Source organism: Rana temporaria, chromosome 5 (genome assembly GCF_905171775.1).
Source record: "Rana temporaria chromosome 5, aRanTem1.1, whole genome shotgun sequence".
Lineage (NCBI taxonomy): Eukaryota > Metazoa > Chordata > Amphibia > Anura > Ranidae > Rana > Rana temporaria.
This window is the reverse complement of record NC_053493.1, coordinates 261,218,114-261,238,365: the sequence shown is the minus strand read 5'-3', so window position 1 is coordinate 261,238,365 and position 20,252 is coordinate 261,218,114. Positions and strand designations below refer to the sequence as shown.

At 45.7% G+C, this 20,252-nt stretch overlaps 1 protein-coding gene across 3 annotated transcripts in view; it reads right to left on the bottom strand.

Annotated features, from left to right (window-relative positions):
* The window catches only part of CDKAL1 (CDK5 regulatory subunit associated protein 1 like 1), a 947,145-nt gene that overhangs the window by 805,326 nt on the left and 121,567 nt on the right, over window positions 1-20,252 (bottom strand). For all 3 annotated transcript variants that reach the window (XM_040353783.1, XM_040353784.1, XM_040353785.1), the window contains exon 5: window positions 14,970-15,054. In XM_040353783.1, the coding sequence (XP_040209717.1) occupies window positions 14,970-15,054 (85 nt within the window). The remainder of the gene's footprint in view (window positions 1-14,969; window positions 15,055-20,252) is intronic.

The following is a 20,252-nucleotide window of genomic DNA, read 5'->3' as shown; positions in this document are numbered from 1 at the left end:
ACTGCCTGATCCATTCTGTGAAGAGAAAAGAATTCCTGAACCTTTGTATTTTGCTGACTTGCAAACAGGTTCACTTGAGGATGTCCCCACTCCTCCGATATCATATCAAACACCTCCTGGTTCAGACTCCATTCTGCTTCCACTACTCTTCTTCTGCTTAGCAGATCTGCTAAGAGATTTTGTGATCCCTTCAGATGGACTGCCGATAGGGAGGCCACATTTATTTCTGCCCATGACAGAAGTTGATTGGCTAAATCCATGAGACCTTTGCTCCTGGTTCCCCCTTGTTTGAGCACATAGATTACTGCTGTCGTATTGTCTGACAGAATCTGTACATGATGTCCCTTGACCTCTTGTTGAAAAGCGAGGAGACCCAAATGAATGGCTTTCATTTCTCGCCAGTTTGATGATTTTTTTGCCTCTATCTTTGACCACGTGCCTTGTGCGGTTTGACCCTCCAGATGGGCTCCCCAACCCCAAGAGCTTGCGTCGGTTGTTAGATGCTTGTCCAGGGGAAAGACCCATGGGAGACCTCTCGTTAGATTGGGAGAGTCCCTCCACCACCATAGTGCTCGTTTCACTTTCGCAGATAGTTTGAAACGTTTTTCGAGCGGCACCTGGTGTGACCAGACCTGTAAAATGTTTTTCTGGAGAGGTCTGGAGTGTAGTCTTGCCCACTGGACTGCTGGAATTGTAGCCGTGAGAAGGCCCAAAACTGACATAGCTGTTCTTACTGAGACTGAAAGGTTCGTCTAGATCTGACCCACTGCTGAAACGATCTTCTCTATCTTTTCCTGAGGCAGGAACACTTTTTGCACCACCGAGTTTAGGGTATAACCCAGAAACCTCATCTCCTGAGAAGGATCTAGATGCGATTTTTCTAGATTCAAAATCCAGCCTAGACTTTTGAGATGAGTCTGACATTTGAAGGTTCGTCACAACCTGATCCCTGGAATCTGCAAAAAATAATAGGTCGTCCAGGTATGGCACGACCGAGATCCATCTCAGTTTCAGGGGTTCCAGGGCTTCCGCCATAATTTTCGTGAAAATTCTGGGGGAAGATGATAGGCCGAATGGTAGGGCTCTGAATTGGAGATGCCAGACTGATGTTCCCAGATTGATGGCCAGGCGAAGACATTTTTGGGAAGCTGGTGCTATCGGCACATGTAGATAGGCATCCCTTAGGTCCAGGGATGCCATGAAGCAGCCTGGAGACAACAGTTTTGTGATGGAATAAATTGTGTCCATGCGGAAGTGTTTGTACCGTATTGATCTGTTTAGGATCTTTAGATTCAGAATCAACCGGTATTTGCCTGAAGGTTTTTTCACTAGAAATATATGGGAGTAAAACCCCCGACCCTCCTGTTGTTTCGGGACCTGGACAATGACTTCTTGTTGAATCAGATCCTGTAAAAGGTTCATCATGGCAGAAGCTTTTTCCTGATCTTTTGGGAGGGCTGTAAGGTAAAACCTGCTTGGCGGACATTCCGAGAATTCCAGTCTGTAACCTTGTGAAATGATGTTCGTTACGAAAGGACTTGTGGATATTTGACTCCACTGAGGGAGAAAGGATGACAATCTTCCCCCTACTGGAGTAGTTTTGTCATTTGTCTTTAGGGGTTTGATCTGGGGGAGATCTAAAGAGAACTCCGCCTCTTCCCCTACCCTTTTGAGGAACCCAGCGTTTCTTGTTGTCTTCTCTATTTTTGTAGGGTTGTTGAACAGCACGAAAATTCTTTTTAAACGTTTGCTTCTTCTTGGCGGGGAAAGCCTTTTTATCAGCCGTTCTATCCAAGACTGTTTCCAGGTCTGGACCAAAAAGAAAATCCCCTGAAAAAGGAATGCCACAAAGTTTAATCTTTGAGGCTGTATCCCCTGACCACGTCTTTAGCCAGACTGCACGCCTAGCTGAATTGACGAGTGCTGAGGATCTGGCTGCCATTTAAATTGATTCAGCTGATGCATCAGCCATGTACTTAATTGCATTAAGAATTAGAGGGAAAGACTCTAAAAGGTCTTTCCTATGGGTACCCGCTTCAATGTGGCCCTTTAGCTTCTCTACCCAGCATTCCAGGTTTCTTGCTACCACCGTGGAAGCCATGGCTGGTTTGAGGCTGGCAGATGCAGAATCCCAAGCTTTTTTCAGGAGAGCATCTGCTCTTTTGTCCATCGCATCTTTCAAGACCCCCATGTCTTCAAAGGCCAGATCTGTCCTTCTAGAAACCTGTGAAAAGGCAGCATCCACTCTGGGTTTCTTATTCCAGACTTCAGATTCTTTATTTTCAAAGGGGAACCTTCTCTTAAGAGATTTGGGTAGGAAGGGACCTTTTTCCGGATCTTTCCATTCTTTCTTAATTGTGTCTGATAACACTTTATGAACTGGAAAAACTCTGTTTGGAATCATCCATACCCTGGTACATTTTATCATGGACTGATAATTGTACTCTTTCCTCCTGAATATCCAGGGTAGTGTAGATTGCAGTTCATCCACGTCCTCCAGGGATAATTTATATTTAGAGGTTCTGCCTGCATCCTCTTCTTCCTCTTCCTCAGAGTCTTTAAGAGAGGGAAGAGTACTTGTCCCTTCATCCCCAGAGTCCACCACTACTGGCCTGGAGGTGGAAGCTCGTGGGCTTGCTGGGGCTCAGTATGGACCGAACTTTGTACTAGCATAGATTTAACTGAACTGAGTGAGTCCGAAAGTTCCCTGACTGACGAAAATAATTCTTTAATTTGTTGAGAAGATTCCTCTTCAACCAGTTCCTTAATACATGATCTACACATGGCTTTCTGCCAAGAGTCTCGGAGGATTTTTACAGGAAGGACATTTCCTTTGGCTTGGTGGAATTGCTGGTTTAGTTTTATTAGCAGTTTTCTCCTGAAACGAGAAATTAAACTGATTTTAATCAAAGCTCTATTAGCTAAGCGAGAGAAACCACCACCGTGCTGATACCACCACCAGAGTGAAATGTCCCCTTTAAGAGAGAAAACATAGCAACCAACAATATTACTGCTAGATGGCCCAGCACAAGCTTCCATCAGAGCAGAGCAGGCTCCCATAGGGAGGAAACAACATTACACAAAATAAGCCCATAAGGATCAGAATAAAGGCACCATTGTACCCCTCTTACCTGGGCCTGACCGGTGCTAACGGCGCCTGCATCCGCCATCGCTGTAACTCTTTCCTCCATCGCAGAGAGACAGCTGTAGAGAAATTGCTGGGGTTTTTAAATTTCCCGGGCTCCGGGTCATCAACAGGAGCCGGAAACGGAAGCGCCGGTCAGAGAACCCGCCCTCTAGTCCCTGCGTTCCAGGCGCAAGGAGCCACAGGCGCCACGCCTCCACAGGAAACTCCGCGTCGCCGGCGTGACGTCATCTGCCAGACCGGGACCCGGGACCGACATGCGGGACGTGTTTGACAAGAAACGGCACCCGCCCGACCACCAGAGCCAAAACCCGCGGACCCCGGGCACCAGACGCCGCATCTCCTATGGATCCCAAAGCTCCCGTGAGCAGGCGAGACCAGAGGGCTCCGGAGCATCCCCCCTTAAAGGTACAGTGGGGGAGCTGGGATGGTAAAACACATAAAGCAAATACTGAGGGAAAGCCTGTCTCCAGCCTGATGCTTCCACCATGGCGGAGGAAACACAATAACTGAAGCCATGGTGGAAGACGAGGGATTTAAAGCCTGTGGGTGTTTCCTACAGAAGAGGCGGAGCTGCGCTCTCTCCAAGGTTGTCCTGAAAGGCGATTTGAGAAATATACACATCCCTATTTTTATTATGTTCTTTGTTTCACCTGGATTGCACTGTGATTGGAAGTCTGAGGACTGCACACGTATGTTAAATTGTACTGTCAACGGCACGATAGATCAATTTGGATTATAAGGAATTTGTTGATTGGCATACACATAGGCGATTTACACAGCACAACTGTCAACAGTATACTGTATTTTATATTACCAAGCACGGCACTAATTTGTATTTGGTTTATTGACACATTTGCATAGGAATGTGAAGGGTACCAAGCAGCTCTCATTTTAATTATTTAGCATTACACAGCAGCTTGGAAGGTAAGTCACCTTTTATGTTTAGACCAGATTTATGAGTCCCGAACGTAAAGTCTGGTCAGATGAATCACTTACGGTTAAAGTGATTGTAAAAGGTAAAACTTTTTTTTTTTTTTTTATTAAAAAAATAAATAAAAGGGAGGTCTGTGCTCACCTGCTCTGTGCAATGATATTGCACAAAACCAGCCCCTTACATCCCCTTCTAGGATGTGTCCCGTCCCCCCTCTCGGCGCTGGCAGCTCCTCTTATGCTCGAGCTGAGCTGCGTGTGTCCATAGACAGAGTGGTATGTATAGTCTGTTCATCTCTCTGCCATCAATCACATCCTCATGTAGTTCTCATCTTCAGTCCTGGATTGTAAAGCAGTAGAAACAAGACCACTCCCCTAGGTAGAGGACCAAAAATGTTGCCTCCTTGTCTCCCAAATACTCTAAAGCTGACCATAGACTCTGCAATTTTTTTCCTGCAACCACGGGTTGCAGGAAAAAGAGAAATGCTTTAGTGCCCTATTAACACAATCATTGTTGATGAAGGAATCCCCCCTGTGAAGCTATTGTGTTCTCTCAGCGAGGGGAGCTGTCCCTGAAGAGAGAACACACAGTGATCATTCTTAACAGCTATAAGTCTCTGCCAATAATCACATGAAAAATCCAACAGGCTGATTGTTACAAAGCTCATCAATACGCGATTAGAATCTCGGACAGTCCCTGCTGAGCTGGCAGAGATTTGAACATCCAGTTTAAAGAAATAGTGTTGCAGGTAAAGCTTGTGCATGCACACCATCCACAGCTCCCTCCCGCTGTTATCTTACACAGTGAGAGCCCAGCAGCGCGTACCATGGGCTCGATGTCCACTGGCACCCGCCGATTGCTTAGTACACAGGCAGAATGGCAATTTGTCTATTTAAACTAGGTTCTGTTATTAGTGAAGGCATGGCCACGTGTTGCTGCAAAACAGGGATAAGGATCTATGCTAAGAACTGGCTAAGAACACATTTAACCCTTTCATCGCCCCTGATGTTAACCCCTTCCCAGCCAATGACATTAGTACAGTGATAGCACATATTTTATCAATTTAATAGTCACTGGATCCCAAAAAGTGTCAAAAGTGTCAGTGTTCAAATTGTCTGCCGCAATGTTGCGGTCCCACTTTAAGTCCCTGAACGCTGCCATTAAAAAAAATTAAAATAACCCATAGTCTGTAGACGCTACAACTTTTTTGCAAACCAATCAATATACACTTATTGGGATTTAATTTTTTACCAAAAACACATAGCAGAATACATCAGGGTTTGACAAATTTGCTTGGAATCTAGGAGCCAGCTAAAAAATTTAGGAGCCAGAAAACGGGCCCGTCCCGAAGAGCTCGCGCGCAGAAGCGAACTAATAGGTGAGTAGCGCCCGCATATGTAAACAGTATTCAAACCACACGTGAGGTATCGCCCCAATCGTTAGAGTGAGAGCAATAATTCTAGCTCTAGACCTCCTCTGTAACTCAAAACATTCAACCTGTAGAATTTTTTAAACGTCTCCTATGGAGATTTTAAAGGGTAAACGTTTGTTGGCATTCCACGAGCGGACACAATTTTGAAGTGTGACATGTTGGGTATCAATTTACTCGGCGTAACATTATCTTTCACAATATAAAAAAAAGTGCACTTGCAAGACCGCTGCGCAAATACGGTGTGACAGAAAGTATTGCAACGATCGCCATTTTATTCTCTAGGGTGTTAGAATAAAAAAATATATATAATGTTTGGGGGTTCCAATTAGAGGGAAGGAGATGGCAGTGAAAAATTACACATTAGAACTGGTGTTTTACTTGTAATGCCAACGGCCACCACCAGATGGCGCCCGGTCACAGAAGGAAGCTTGGGACTTCACAAGGCCGCAAAGCCGCGGCCTCAATTACCAGCCATCGCAGGCCCGCCACGATCGCGTGACGGGGGAGGTGGGGGTGCACGGAGACACAGGATCCTGTGCCTCCATGCTCCCCCGCCGCGTGTTTGCGGCAGGCCCGCGACAGCCGGTAATTGAGGCTGCGGGCGCCATGTCACAATTTCTTGTCGCAATTGCGACCTGGCGCCCGGATTTGGTCAAGCCCTGTAATACATATTGGCCTAAATTGATGAAGAAATTTAAATGTTTTTATTTTTTATTTAATTGGATGTTTTATAAAAAGTAAACATTGCTGTTTTTTTGTTTAGAAATTCATAAATCTCATTTAGGTACAGTATTGCATGACTGCACAATTGCCAGTTAAAGTAACGAAGTGGCCTGGTCACGAAGGGGGGGAAATGGTTAAATTCTTGTTTTTTTTTCTTTTAAAAAAACATGGCATACTTACCTCCTCTGTGCAGTTAATTTTGCACAGAGCAGCCCAGATCCTCCTCTTCTTGGGTCCCCTGCGGGCGCTCTTGGCCCCTCCCTCCTGCCGAGTTCCCCTACAGCAAGCAGCTTGCTATGAGGGCACCCGAACGGAGTCACTGCTCTGTGTGTCCATTCAGACAGCTGCGGCTCGGCACCACCCCATCTCTTTTCTCATTGGCTTACCGACTTTGAATGGCACCCCACTGCTGTCTGAGCCAAAGAGGGAGAGTCCCAGTAAGCCAAGACTCCTGTGCAACATTGCTGGACTGAGATGGGCTCAGGTAAGTATTAGGGGGCTTCGGCACACAGGTTTTTTTATCTTAATGCAAAGAATGCATAAAGATAAAAAATAAATGACTTTAGAACCACTTTACCATTTCTAGAGGAAGTATAGCTTTCACTTCCCAGGTCAGCACTACGCCATGCACACCAACATTCGCTCTTTTATAAATAAAGAATAAGCAGACAGAACAGAACTCTTAAAGATCACCTTAAAGTGGTGTTCCACCTGCTACAAACACTGGAGCTGTTGACTTTTAATAAGGACACTTGCCTGTCCAAACTGGCAGTGGCGCCCTGCGGCTTTTCACTGCCTGTTTCCTACTGTGCACTCAGCACTTTGTGAATGGCCAGCTGTCTTCTGGGACACACACACACACAGGTCACAGAGGCGGGGGGGGGGGGGGGGGGGCTCGCCGCACACAAAAATCATCCTGCGCCACGGACCAGATGGATCGGAAGTACACTATGTGTATGATAGAAGAATTTTTTTATTATTATTATCCAAAAACGAGGGGTGGAGGGGTGGACTTTCATTTAAGACCACCTCTCAAAAGTGGGTGGAACTCCGCTTTTACGGTTTTCAGAATAAGTCATAGAAATTCTGCATTCTATTACAAAAATACATTCTGGTAAGAGGCAAGCCGAATGTCATTTAGTAAGTTCTTTCCATTGTGATAAAGATAAAAGATGCAGTCTGGAACAGTGAGCTCCTAGCTAATATATCGACACTAATGTACACTACACCATTTACTTGCTCCTACTCTTAAAATCTCAACAGCTGGACACAATTTCCACAACATCAGCAAGTGCACAAGAAGCTGGCACTTCATGTAAGCACTTATAACCAACACAATAGCTCATAGCTTAAGAGCTTTACTAACTTTCCATTTTCTACTATTCAAGCTAAAAGCTACCAGGGTTACTGGAATAAAAATGTATATCAACGAAAGTCCTTCTATAAGGCTTGCTTTGGTAAAAATACCAGTCTGCCCATCCATGAAGCATTTAATGGAAAAAAAAATGTATTTTTTTCTACATCAAATTTATACAACTTTTGGGAACAGAAGACTTTTAATGACTATAAAAGGGGAACACTATAGTTTATCAAAGTCAAAAACAACCAAAAAATTAAAATCTGAGCAAAATAAGGCAATACATTTGTTTATGAAACAAAATACTCTCAGTATGTTGAATTGACACAAGATTTTGGAGCACTTGGAAATAGATCCATCTGGATGTATTATTTTATTTGTCTAATCATGTAGAGTTTCTCTGGTGGCATACAATTTAAAGTCCCTTTTAAGAATTCTTTGATTATACCCAGAGCTTTTTTTTCTCAGAAAATTGGTGCAGGAACTCAACCACGACCTGTTCAAAATTCACAAACAATAGAAAAGGTCTTAAAGAGGCATTAAATACCAGAATTGCATTACAGAGTGCAGAGTTCAGGGGGTTACAAAGCTGTCACTTGTAAACACAGAAACCAGACTTCTGTGTTTACAAGTGATTGTGGTGAGCAGGCACCAAAGGCTCTGAGCCAGAGGTGGTGGAACGGAGTTCCACCAAGTTCCCCCTGAAAAAAAGCCCCGATTATACCTATGGGCGTCTGTATGGGCTCAGTGTCATCCGGCCAGCAGATCCTCCTGATTTCTCCCTGATGCATTGCTGGGATGATGAGGCTGCGCTGGTGGGCCACAAATTAGGCAGAACTGATAAGCTGCACTGATGGGGCTGCACTGATAAGGATGCACTAATGGGAATGTAATAATGGGCACTGATATGCTTTAGGTTAATATTGTTAAAAGTTGTTAATATTTATTTTTGGAACTTAATTCTGCATAAAACGTTTACCAGTGCAATTTCATGAGACAATTTACGAGGGCGTGTTTAGGGGCAGGGTAGGGGTTAAAAACAGATTAGAAATTGCTAAATCAGACTATGGCAGCTTAATCCTATGAAGCTTTGCATCAAGTTTCTCAAACCTTTGCATGCCTGTGCTTTTATATGATGACTAAGCCCCTCCCTCTTATGACATTGTCAAAAAAAGGGGCGGTGCACAGGTGACCTTAAAATGATGTGCGCCCCACCCTGAAAAAAGTTCTGTGGACACCCATGCCTATAGGAAGCTGCCTCTGAAAACGGACTACAAATGGATAATAGAACATTAACCCACATTCTTAATGTGTATTGCAGAATATCCAGGAGACCAACATCCTCAGCATTAGAGCTAAAGGGTCTATTTCCCCAGAATCCTTATGTCAATCATCCAAGAGCAAAGAGCCAGACTGAACAATACAACAGCTTAAGGCCTCATGCACACTGGACGTTTTTACAGCAGCTGTTTTTGGTAGCAGACGTTTTTTTTCTACAGTCAAACTCCATCATGTTATCCTATATGTCCATGCACACATAGGCTGTTATCAGCAGTTATGGGCAGTGGTGTTTTTTAACAATAACAAAAAAAAAAAAAAACTAGTGGGTCCTGAGAGACGTTTTTCAGCTGTAAAAACGCTCCAACGCTGATAAACGTCAATAAACGCTGATAAATGCTCAAAAACGTTACTCACCAGCGTTTAACGTTTTTGATTTAATTGAAAAAAAAAAAATGTCTTCAACCAAAAAATGCTAAAAGACGCCAACGCGGAAAAACGCTAATAAACGCTATTGAAAAAATGTTGAAAAAAAAGTTGTAAAAAGTTGAGACTCACTGCAAAGCTACTGGCGTTTTTATAACGTTATTTTAACGTCCAGTGTGCATGAGGCCTAAATGGTGACACGATCTTTTATTTGGGGGGCGGACAGGCTAAGGGGCTTTCATTTTTACATGAGATGCCAACATTGAACAAACCTTAAACTGAATTTTTGCTGGAAAAAGTTTTACCATACAAAAAAAGAAAAAATAAAAGGTCAAGAAATAAAATAGAGAACAAGCAGTAGCAATTCCGTATCGCTTCTATTAATATGAAGTAGGAAAATCCATACAGATAAAAAAAAAAAACACATACAAAATTCGTGTACAGAAACAATGAACCACTACTGCTTAAAAGGTCAATGGTTTTTCTTCTGACAAACACAAAGCAGCTCAATAACTCCTATAGATGAAAACAAAATAAGAGGATAACAGATACTGCATAGCAAATCCTTTTAATTACAGCATACTTTGGAAAGCTAATGGCTTAACCCCACCATGATGATGTCAGCAAGAACTAGCCAAGGCTTGGGAAAGAAGCTCACATTTGACTTTGATTTAAAGCGGATGTGCCACGGGAACAAAATATTAAAAGCCAGCAGCTACAAATACTGCAGCTGCTGACTTTTAATATTAGGACACTTACCTGTCCTGGAGTCCAGCGCCGATCGCAGCAGGGCACGAGCGATCGCTCGTCACCCTGCTGCTCCCCCCTCCATCCACGGTGAGGGAACCAGGAAGTGAAGCGCTGCGGCTTCACTGCCCGGTTCCCTACGGCGCATGCGCGAGTCGCGCTGCGCCCGCCGATTGGCTCACAATCGGTGCTGGGAGCCGAGTGTTCCCAGCACACAACGGGCGAAAGACGGGATGTGACGGAATGCCCGTCTTTTGCCCGTAGCGTGTGGCCGGAAGTGGGTGCAAATACCTGTCTTTAGACAGGTATCTGCACCCCCCTCCCCCCTGAAAGGTGTCAAATGTGACACCGGAGGGGGGGAGGGTTCCGATCAGCGGGACTCCACTGCCCATTCATCCAGGTCTCTGTGCTTTATTTTGTTGAGAAATCACTTTAAAAAACAGCCCTCCAAGCATTTCAAGCTCTGGCCAGCTTGAGTAAGGGCAGATGATTCACATAGCATTTACTTCCTTGAATCCATCTGCCCTTACGTAATCTCACACATGTGCAGTGCAATATACATGACCTGCCAGTACGCTGTTACAAAGTCAGGTCTGCAAGCAGTAGGGTGTACTTGGCTAAGAAAAACTTGTTCAGATGGAAGAGAAAAAGCCCATTAAGGGCCCTTTCACACGGGACGGATCTGTGATGATCCGCTACGTGAACCTCCGCTTGCTCAGCTGGGAATCGCTCCTCTGATCCCCGCTGAGCCGCCAGATGACCACCCTGTCAGATCTCCGCTCTCCCCTATGGGGAGATTGGATGAACACGGACCGTCTGTTCATGTTCACCCGATCCGATCTGCAGAAGAAATGGAAAAATAGGATTTTCCTCCGTCTGCAGAATCGGAGGATTGTGGACACTGATGAGATCGGGTGTCAGCGGATGTTCATCTGCTGACAACCGCTGTCTCATAGGGATCAATGTATGTCCCTTTTTCATCCGTAAATGGATGGATGAAAAAGCGGACATACGGACCCCGCATGTGTGAAAGGGGCCTTAGACTTCTGGGGTGTCATTTTGGCCTAGGCCAGAAACCATGAAGTAACTGAAGTGCAAAAAAAAAAAAAAAAGTTTAAATACCCTGGTTACCACCTTCTGGCCTTCCCATCCGAACCTCTTTTTTTTACCCACCATTTTAAAAACATGGAAGAAAGTTCCTCTTACCTTTTGCCTTTCTACCGCCAACAACCCCACTTAACTCCCATTATAGGGAAACTAGCGTTCCCTTCTGCATGCCATTCCATGGCTTTCTTGAACTAGTGCTCTCCTGAAGCTTCCTATAGTGTTCATTACCTCTATGAAAACGTTCCGTTACCCCTTTTGCAACAATTTCACCATTCTACACCTCAGAGAGGAGCTTGGCTTTAATATTTAATCAGTCACTTATTTTATTAGATCCATCTTTAATCACAATTACCATATTTATCGGCGTATAACACGCACTTTTTTCCCCTCAAAATCAGGGGGAAATCGCGTGTGCGTGTTATACGCTGATCCATGCTGTCTGAGTGAAGAGGAGCGAGCGCCGCTGAATTACATAGAGCCGTGATCTCCTTCCTCTGTATCCGGCACTCCGTCGCGCACAGCTACGCCTCCTGGCCCCGCATTGGACCACTGTACTGTCTATCATATGAACAGGGGCAGGAGGCGTGGCTGTGAGTGACGGAGCGCCGGGTACACAGGAAGGAGATCACGGCTCTATGTAATTCAGTGGCGCTCGCTCCCCCTCTTCCCTCGGAGACAGCAGGGATGATCTGACAATGAAAGGCAAGACTGCAGATGGGCACTTAACAGGCAGGGCATTTTGGTAAATGTATAGGCTGCAGATGGGCACTAATCAGGCTGCAGTGAGGAGCAATGTTGCAGATGGACACAGATCAGGCTGCATTGATGCTCAGATACCATCATTTTGCTCCAAAGTGGTTTATTAAAAAAAAAAAAAAATCCTGAAACTTCTCTTAAATTGGGGTGCGTGTTATACGCCGATAAATACGGTACATAGTCAACTTACTTGAGCAAATGTGTTTCCCATGAAATCCCGCCCCACATTATCTTCCTTATGTATAGCTCACTACTCTAATCAGTAATCTGTGATGGTTTATTATCTACAGGAATGGGAAATGGTACTTAACATTTCACCATCTAATTAGAATTTAGGTTGGCAATGTACCAAAGAAATTGAAACGCTTTCATATCCGGTGGAACTGCCCATTAACCACTTACCCCCCGGACCATATTGCTGCCCAAAGACCAGAGTACTTTTTGCGATTCGGGACTGCGTCGCTTTAACAGACAATTGCGCGGTCGTGCGACGTGGCTCCCAAACAAAATTGGCGTCCTTTTTTTCCCACAAATAGAGCTTTCTTTTGGTGGTATTTGATCACCTCTGCGGTTTTTATTTTTTGCGCTATAAACAAAAATAGAACGACAATTTTGAAAAAAATGAATATTTTTTACTTTTTGCTGTAATAAATATCCCCCAAAAATATATAAAAAAACATTTTTTTTCCTCAGTTTAGGCCGATACGTATTCTTCTACATATTTTTCGTAAAAAAAAATCGCAATAAGCGTTTATTGATTGGTTTGCGCAAAAGTTATAGCGTTTACAAAATAGGGGGTATTTTTATGGCATTTTTATTAATATTTTTTTTACTAGTAATGGCGGCGATCAGCGATTTTTTTTTTGGTATTGCGACATTATGGCGGACACTTCGGACATTTTTGACACATTTTTGGGACCATTGGCATTTTTATAGCGATCAGTGCTATAAAAATGCATTAGATTACTATAAAAATGCCACTGGCAGTGAAGGGGTTAACACTAGGGGGCGGGGAAGGGGTTAAGTATGCCTGGGTGTGTTCTTACTGTGGGGGGGGGGGGGTGGCCTCACTAGGGGAAACACTGATCCTCGGTTCATACAGTGTATGAACCGAAGAAAAGCATTTCCCCTGCTGACAGGAACGAGAGCTGTGTGTTTACACACACAGCTCCCGTTCCCCGCTCTGTACCGAGCGATCGCGTGTGCCCGGCGGCGATCGCGCCCGCCGGGCACACGCACGGGAGTCGGGGGCGAGCGGGGGGCGCGTGCGCGCGCCTCCGGCGGCGCGCGTGCGCCCCTAGTGGCGGCTAAAAGGTAGGACGTCATAATACGTGATCTCGCCTAGGAGAGCCACCTTGTGGACGTATTATGACGGTGCGGCGACGGCAAGTGGTTAATCAAACCGTTCTAGAATAATTCAGCGAGGATACACAGATTTACATCTTCCAACCCTTAAACTGAGGACGGAGATAGTCCTGCTTTCAGCAATCCCTGGTTTTAGCTTTTCAACCAAAAACTCCTTACTCTTCCTTTGCACTGCTAAAAAGCAGAGATTCCAAGACTCTTGGCGATTTCCCACGGTTCCCTCAATTGGCGAGTGGATATCTTAAAGCAGGGATTCACCCTAAAAAAAAATTCTAACATTACATTGAGCTCACTTCCGACATTGACAGTATGCTGATCTTTTTTTTGCTGTACATACCGTTGTATCGTTATTTTCCCCCCCGTCTTCCGGGTAGTGAATCCCGCGAGAGTGGGCGTTCCTATGCACAGGCTAAGTGATTGACGTATGACAAAAGCTTCCCCCCGGCGCATACGGCCGCATCACGAGTTGCCGAAAGAAGCCGGACTGCGAGTCGGCTCTATACAGCGCCTGCGCACTGACGTTCGGCTTCTTTCGGCAACTCGTGATGCGCCTGCATGCGTCAGGGGGAAGCTTTTGTCATACGTCAATCACTTACCCTGTGCATAGGAACACCCACTCTTGCGGGATTCACTACCTGGAAGCCGGGGGGGGGGGGGAATAACGATACAACGGTATGCAAGGCAAAAAAGAAAAGATCAGCATACTGTCAATGTCGGAAGTGAGCTCAATGTAGAATTTTTTTTTAGGGTGAACCCCCGCTTTTAGTATGCCACTTAAAGAGGAGGTCTAGCCAAAAAAAAAAAAAAAAAAAGTAAAAAAGTCAGCAGCTACAAATACTGCAGCTGCTGACTTAATATTTGGGCATTTACTTGTCCAGGGAGCCCGCGATGTCAGCACACCAGCCGATCTTCGGATCGAATCTTGGGTGCTGCCGCCACCATTCTTGGTAAGGGAACCAGGCAGTGAAGCCTTTCGGCTTCAATGCTGGTTCCCTAGTACGCATGCACGAAGCGCGCTGCGCTTTCCAATTGGCCCGGCGGTGGGCAAAGGAGGATGGGGGCAGAACTTCCCGGGGGAGATCGGGCTACTGCCCGTCTCCCGGACGTGGGGAAGGGGGACCTGTCAAAAACAGGTCCACTTTCCTCCCTGAAAGGTGCCAAATGTGACACCGTAGGGGGGGCGCAAATAAGCAGAATTCCAGTTTTGGATGGAACTCCGCTTTAATGAGGATGGAGGAGTTGCTCACTCAACACTATGACGGATACGAGTCATATCAACTAACAGACTTTACATGTCCCATAATGCCACCACCACTGTGATAGTACCGAGGTCAGCTGCTGAAATGGATTAAAAAAATACAAGGTTTCATAACACGCAGGAGTTTTTTTTTTACTCTGAGAAGCCAGCAGCATTTTTTCAGGAACAAAACGCCTGACACTTGTAAAAGTATCTAACACTTTTACGAGCGTTTAGGCACATTTACAGGCATCAAGTGTTTGGGTGTCAATTCACTTTGACCAGAATAAATAATTTATTCTAGCCATTTACAAGTATCAAGAGTTTTTTCTACCCAAACTCAGCTGCTCTTGGACATAGCAAGGACTCCCGTTGGAGCAGCTGGAAAAATGCCCGGTGTGCATGGGGCCTTACGAGAATATTTTCTATAGCTTTCATGTGTAAAGAAACCATACTACTTACTTTATTGAGTTCCTGAAATGGTCCTCAGCTGGGCTTTTCACTGTGCAACTGTTTAATAGCCACAGGTCTGCTTGCTCTGGACTTTCTATGGAGAAACAAAACATTGAACGAGAATTAAACACAATCTCTGGAATTCCTAAAGACTAGTACAGGCAGATTTTTCTTAAGTGTCTCTCGTCCATTCTAAAAATGGTGAAGAATGCGCCAAATTCATATACCTGTCTAGAACTTGTACTTGATCTTGGCTGATGCTCCGCCACTTTAAGGCCTCATGCACACTGGATGTTAAAATAGCCTTATCAAAAAACACCAGTAGCTTTGCAGCGAGTTTAATTTAATTTATTTTTTGAATCCATATTCATTGGATTAAAAAAAAAAAATTAAATGCTGATGAGTTAAGTTTTTGAGCGTTTATCAGCATTAGAGAATTTTTACAGCTGAAAAATGTCTCTCAGAACCCACTAGTTTACCACGTGATCAGCCGTGTCCAATCACGGCTGATCACGATGATAACAGGAAAAGCCGGTAATCGGCTTTTCCTCACTCGCGTCTGTCAGACTCGAGTAGAGGAGAGCCGATTGGCTCCTCCAGTGACGGGGGGGTTGTGCTGATCGATTATCAGCAGAGCCCCCTAAGGGAGGCCCACTGGACCACTAGGGATGCAAAAAAAAAAAAAAAAAAGAAGGTATGCCACCTTAGACCACCAGGGATGACAATGACAAAAAATGGATGCCAGTGCCCCAATGGATGCCAATCAGTGCCCACAATGAGCATCACTGTTTGGCACTGATTGGCATCCATTAGTACAACGCATACGATAGTGCCCATACGTGCCGCCTACCAGTGCCCATCCGTGCCGCCTACCCGTGCCCATCCGTGTCGCCTATTCGTGCCCATCCGTGTAGCCCATCCGTGTCGCCTATGAGTGCCCATCATTGCCACATTAGTGCCACCTCAGTGCCCATCAGTGCCGCCTTATCAGTGCCCGTCAGTGCAGTACCATCAGTGCCCATCAGTGAAGGAGAAAACATACTTCTTTACAATGCTTTATAACAAACAAAAAAAAAAATTTCGGTCATTTTTTTAATTTTTTTGCAGAAAATAAAAATCCCAGAGGTGATTATATACCACTAAAAGAAAGCTATTTGTGGGAACAAAATGATAAAAATTTGGAGTACAGTGTAGCATGACCGCACAATTGTCATTCAAAGTGCAACAGCGCTGAAAGCTAAAAATTGGTCTGGGTGGGAAGGTGTATAAGTGCCCTGTATCAAAGTGGTTAATGACGGTAAGAAAAACACGTCTTTATTGGCTCCACTTTTACATTTGGTGCACTCAATGAGACACAATGTAAAAAGATCTGAATATAGTGAATTTGGTCACTGTCAGAACGAAAGGCGTCAAACGCTTCATAAATTTGGTGCAATACATTAATGCCAGAAAAGCTTTAATGAATCGCCCGCCCCCCCCCCCCTCCCCCCAATTCCCCAGAGAAGAAAATTAGGCAATAGTTATACATCGATCGGCAGCGCTGAGATACTTTATTCATGAATATGATTGTAATTTGAGTGATTGGATTATGGATTACAGGGTGGAGACTGAAATTCAATGCATAACATACACGCATACAATTGTGTCGACTATTAAAAAAGATGGACTCTCCATGCATGGTATATCGATCGAATGAGTTGTCCACCAAAGGTCAATTACTCCATTCAGAAGAAATCATTTGTGAATAAAACCAGTCATTTACTGAATCATTAGTGGCCACCATTAGGCTAGGTCCACACTTGTCCGGCTGAGGTTTGCCGTTGGTTTTTAAAAAGGAGTTCGATGCAGCTTTGTTCACCAGTTCAGGTGCGATTCTGAGGCAATTTTTACTTAAATTTTCATCTGAACTGGACCTAAAATCACAAAGGACTCTTCAAAAACAGACAGCAGCTGCCCCGGACATGTGTGAACTGGTTCCATTGCAAACCGGTCTGGTTCGCACGCTGTGCGAATTGGATGTGGTTCAAAACGCATCACATTCTCATATATGTGAACCGAGCCTTAGAGGGAGCCATAGAATGCAGAGCACCACTATCACACTAAAGTACAAGGGTTTTGTGACGCTCTATTGGGGACAAAAACAAAACCCATAACTAGGATAATAAAGCAGTATCACAGTATCGGGATAAACTGTTTCTTGATAACGCCAATTGCAGGCGATGCAAAAAGTCGCAGGCGATTCGTAAAGGAATTTCTCTTCAAATCAAATGCGATTTGCAGTGCGATTTGAGTCTTAATTTTGTAAAATAAAATCGCACCGCGCCCACACTGAAAAGGTGCATGCAACTTTTTTTTCTGCACTGGAATTGGATGACATGCAAGCCTATTCAGCCAATCACACTGCATTCTGCAACTTGTTTTTGGGGTGCCGTTAACACAACATTGACACCCACAGTAGTTTGCATGAATGGCGTGCGATTGTGGTGCGGTGAGAGAAAACGCAGAGAAATTGCTGTGAACCGAAGGAGTTGTAAAGGCAGAAGGTTTTTTATCTCAATGCATTCTATGCATTAGGATAACAACTGTGTATAGCAGCCTCCCCAACTGCTACTAGACCCACTAGGTCGGCGTGCCAAGGACGCCTAGGAAAATCCGGAGCAATTAGGATCATTGGAATCCCCTCTCTGCGAAGCAGATGAGAAAGGAGCTTTAGAGAAGGGAAGGCATAGGTTAGCCGGTACTGACTCCACAGTGCCACCAACGCATCCGTCGCGTCTGCCCATGGGTCTCTTGACCTGGCCACAAACCTCAATACCTTCCGATTGAGTCAAGACGCCAGGAGATCTACGTCTGGCGTGCCGCATCTTGGGCAAAGGAGCTGAAACACATTCGGGTGCAGAGACCATTCTCCTTGGTCCAGCATCTGGCGACTCAGTAGTCCGCCTGCCAGTTTTCCACGTCCGGAATGTATACGGCGGACAGGGCCAGTACGGTCCTTTCTGCCCACCTTAGGGTGTGAGCAACCTCTGGACGCTGCAGCCGAGCTTCTTGTTCCTCCTTGATGGTTGACATATGCCATAGCAGTGGCGCTGTCCGACTGGACGCCCCTGTAGCCTCTGAGACCATGTGGAGAGGCACAGCCTGATCGCCCGAAGTTCCAGGACATTGATCAGCAAGTGGGGATTCTCCGGGGATGAGCGACCCTGGGTCGACTGAACCCCCCAGACTCGACCCAACCGGTAATGCTGGCGTCCGTCGTTTTGACTATCCAGTGAAAGGGAAGGAACGACTTCTCGGACAGAAGTGCCGGTGAGGTCAGCCACCAAACAAGGGATGTCCTGACCAGGTGGCTCACCCAGATTTGATAATCCAGGGATGATGGGCGCTTGTCCCATCTGAACAGAATTTTCTTCTGTAGCACTTGCGTGTGAGATTGAGCATATGGTACCGCCTCGAAGGAGGCCACCATGAGGCCCAGGACTCGCATGCAAAAGCGAAGTGACGACCATTTCTGGGATGTCAACTGCCGCACCGCAGCCCGAAGGGTCTGCAACTTTTCCACAGGAAAACAAACCTTTGCCTTTGAGGAGTCCAGAAATCAACCCCAGATATACTAGGCGTTGAGTCGGTACCATTACCGACTTCTGAACGTTCAGTACCCAAAGTGTCGGAGGGTTTGACAGGTTATAGACACGTTCACCTCTAATTCTGAGTCTGAAGCAGCCCTCAGAAGCAGGTCGTCCAAGTAGCCCACGATAGCCATGCCACGTTGTCTTAGTAGGGCGAGAATTGGGGCAAGCACCTTGGTGAACACCCTTGGTGCCGATGCCAGGCCAAAGGGGAAAGCCACAAATTGATAGTGGTCTTCCCCGACCGCAAAGCGCAGAAGTCTCTGATGCTTTGTGCATATGGGGACATGTAAATAGGCATCCCTGATGTCCAAGGATGCCAGAAAGTCCCCCAGCTGGAGGGCAGCGACGACAGAGCGAACCGATTCCATCCGATATCTTTGTACCTTCACAAAGCAATTGAGGGCCCTGAGGTCCAAAATTGGGCGAATGCCCTCCTTCTTTGGTACTATGAACAGATTGGAGTAAAACCCCTGAAACCGATCCTGTCCTGGGACAGGAATAACCACCCCGCATTTCAGCAGATCTTGAACTGCCCCAAATAGGGCTTCCCGACGAGTCGGTTGTCCAAAAAGTCTGTTGCCCTGAAAGGGCAAGTCCATCAGGGCCTTCTTGGAAGATTGGTCGGCGGACCAAATCTTTAACCAAAGTAGACTGCGTAACGCCACTGCCTGACCTGAAGCTCTGGCCAGCAGAGAAATAGTGTCCAAGGCTGATTCACAAATGAATTTTAGGCCTTGTACTAGTTAGTCAGCTAGGGCTACCTCGTTCGAGGAAGCCCGACGTGCTTGTAACCCATTGAGCAGCATCTTTGCCCATTCAGTGAGCGTCAGACACCAGGGCCCCAACTATGGTTGGGCGTACCGCCGAACCCACTACCGTGCACAGGTTATTTTTTGAGTATCTCGCACTGCGGTGATAAGGTCACTTACTAGAGCCCTATCTCGTGCTGACCTGGGTCCGAGGTCGTCCTCACTGTCTGGGCGATCTTGGTCAGTATCAGATCCAGGGTCATGAGCGCTAGCTGGACCCGGGCTCTGCATCTGAGTTGTCCCCAGAAGATGGCGGGGGAGGGGGGCGCTTTCTAGCCCCCGTTCTCCCACACGCTGCTTCCACCTTGGTCACAAAGTATAGCGCCGAGTCCCAGTTCGTCTATTTTCAGGACTTGTGACGCGCCTTACCCGCACGTTAATCTACACATCTTCATAGGAACGCCTACTCCCCGCGGGAGTGAGAACTCGGAGCCGGGTGAAACGAACTATAAGACTTGGGTAAGTACAGCGAAAAAAAATTAATACCAGCATACTGTAGATGTCAGCAGTATGCTGGATGTAATGGTATATAGATGATTTTTAGGGTGAACCTCCGCTTTAACTAGGCAGAAAAAAAACTGGACTGCTTGGTGCAGGCTGAAGGGATATAGTCAGTAGGACCGCACCCTGAGCGGGGCTGTTCAGCTTTGAAGTTGTTAACACTTTCTGCCAAGTCACTCCTAAAAGGAAGGCTATTTCCCACGTTGTCAAGATTAAGGCAGTCCATGAACAAAAGAGAAAATAGGATTTCCCTTCGTCTGCAGAAACGGAGCATAGCAGAGAGCGATGAGATCGGATGTCAGCGGATCTTCAGAACGGATATTCTGAGGTATTTGAAACGCCAAATGCCT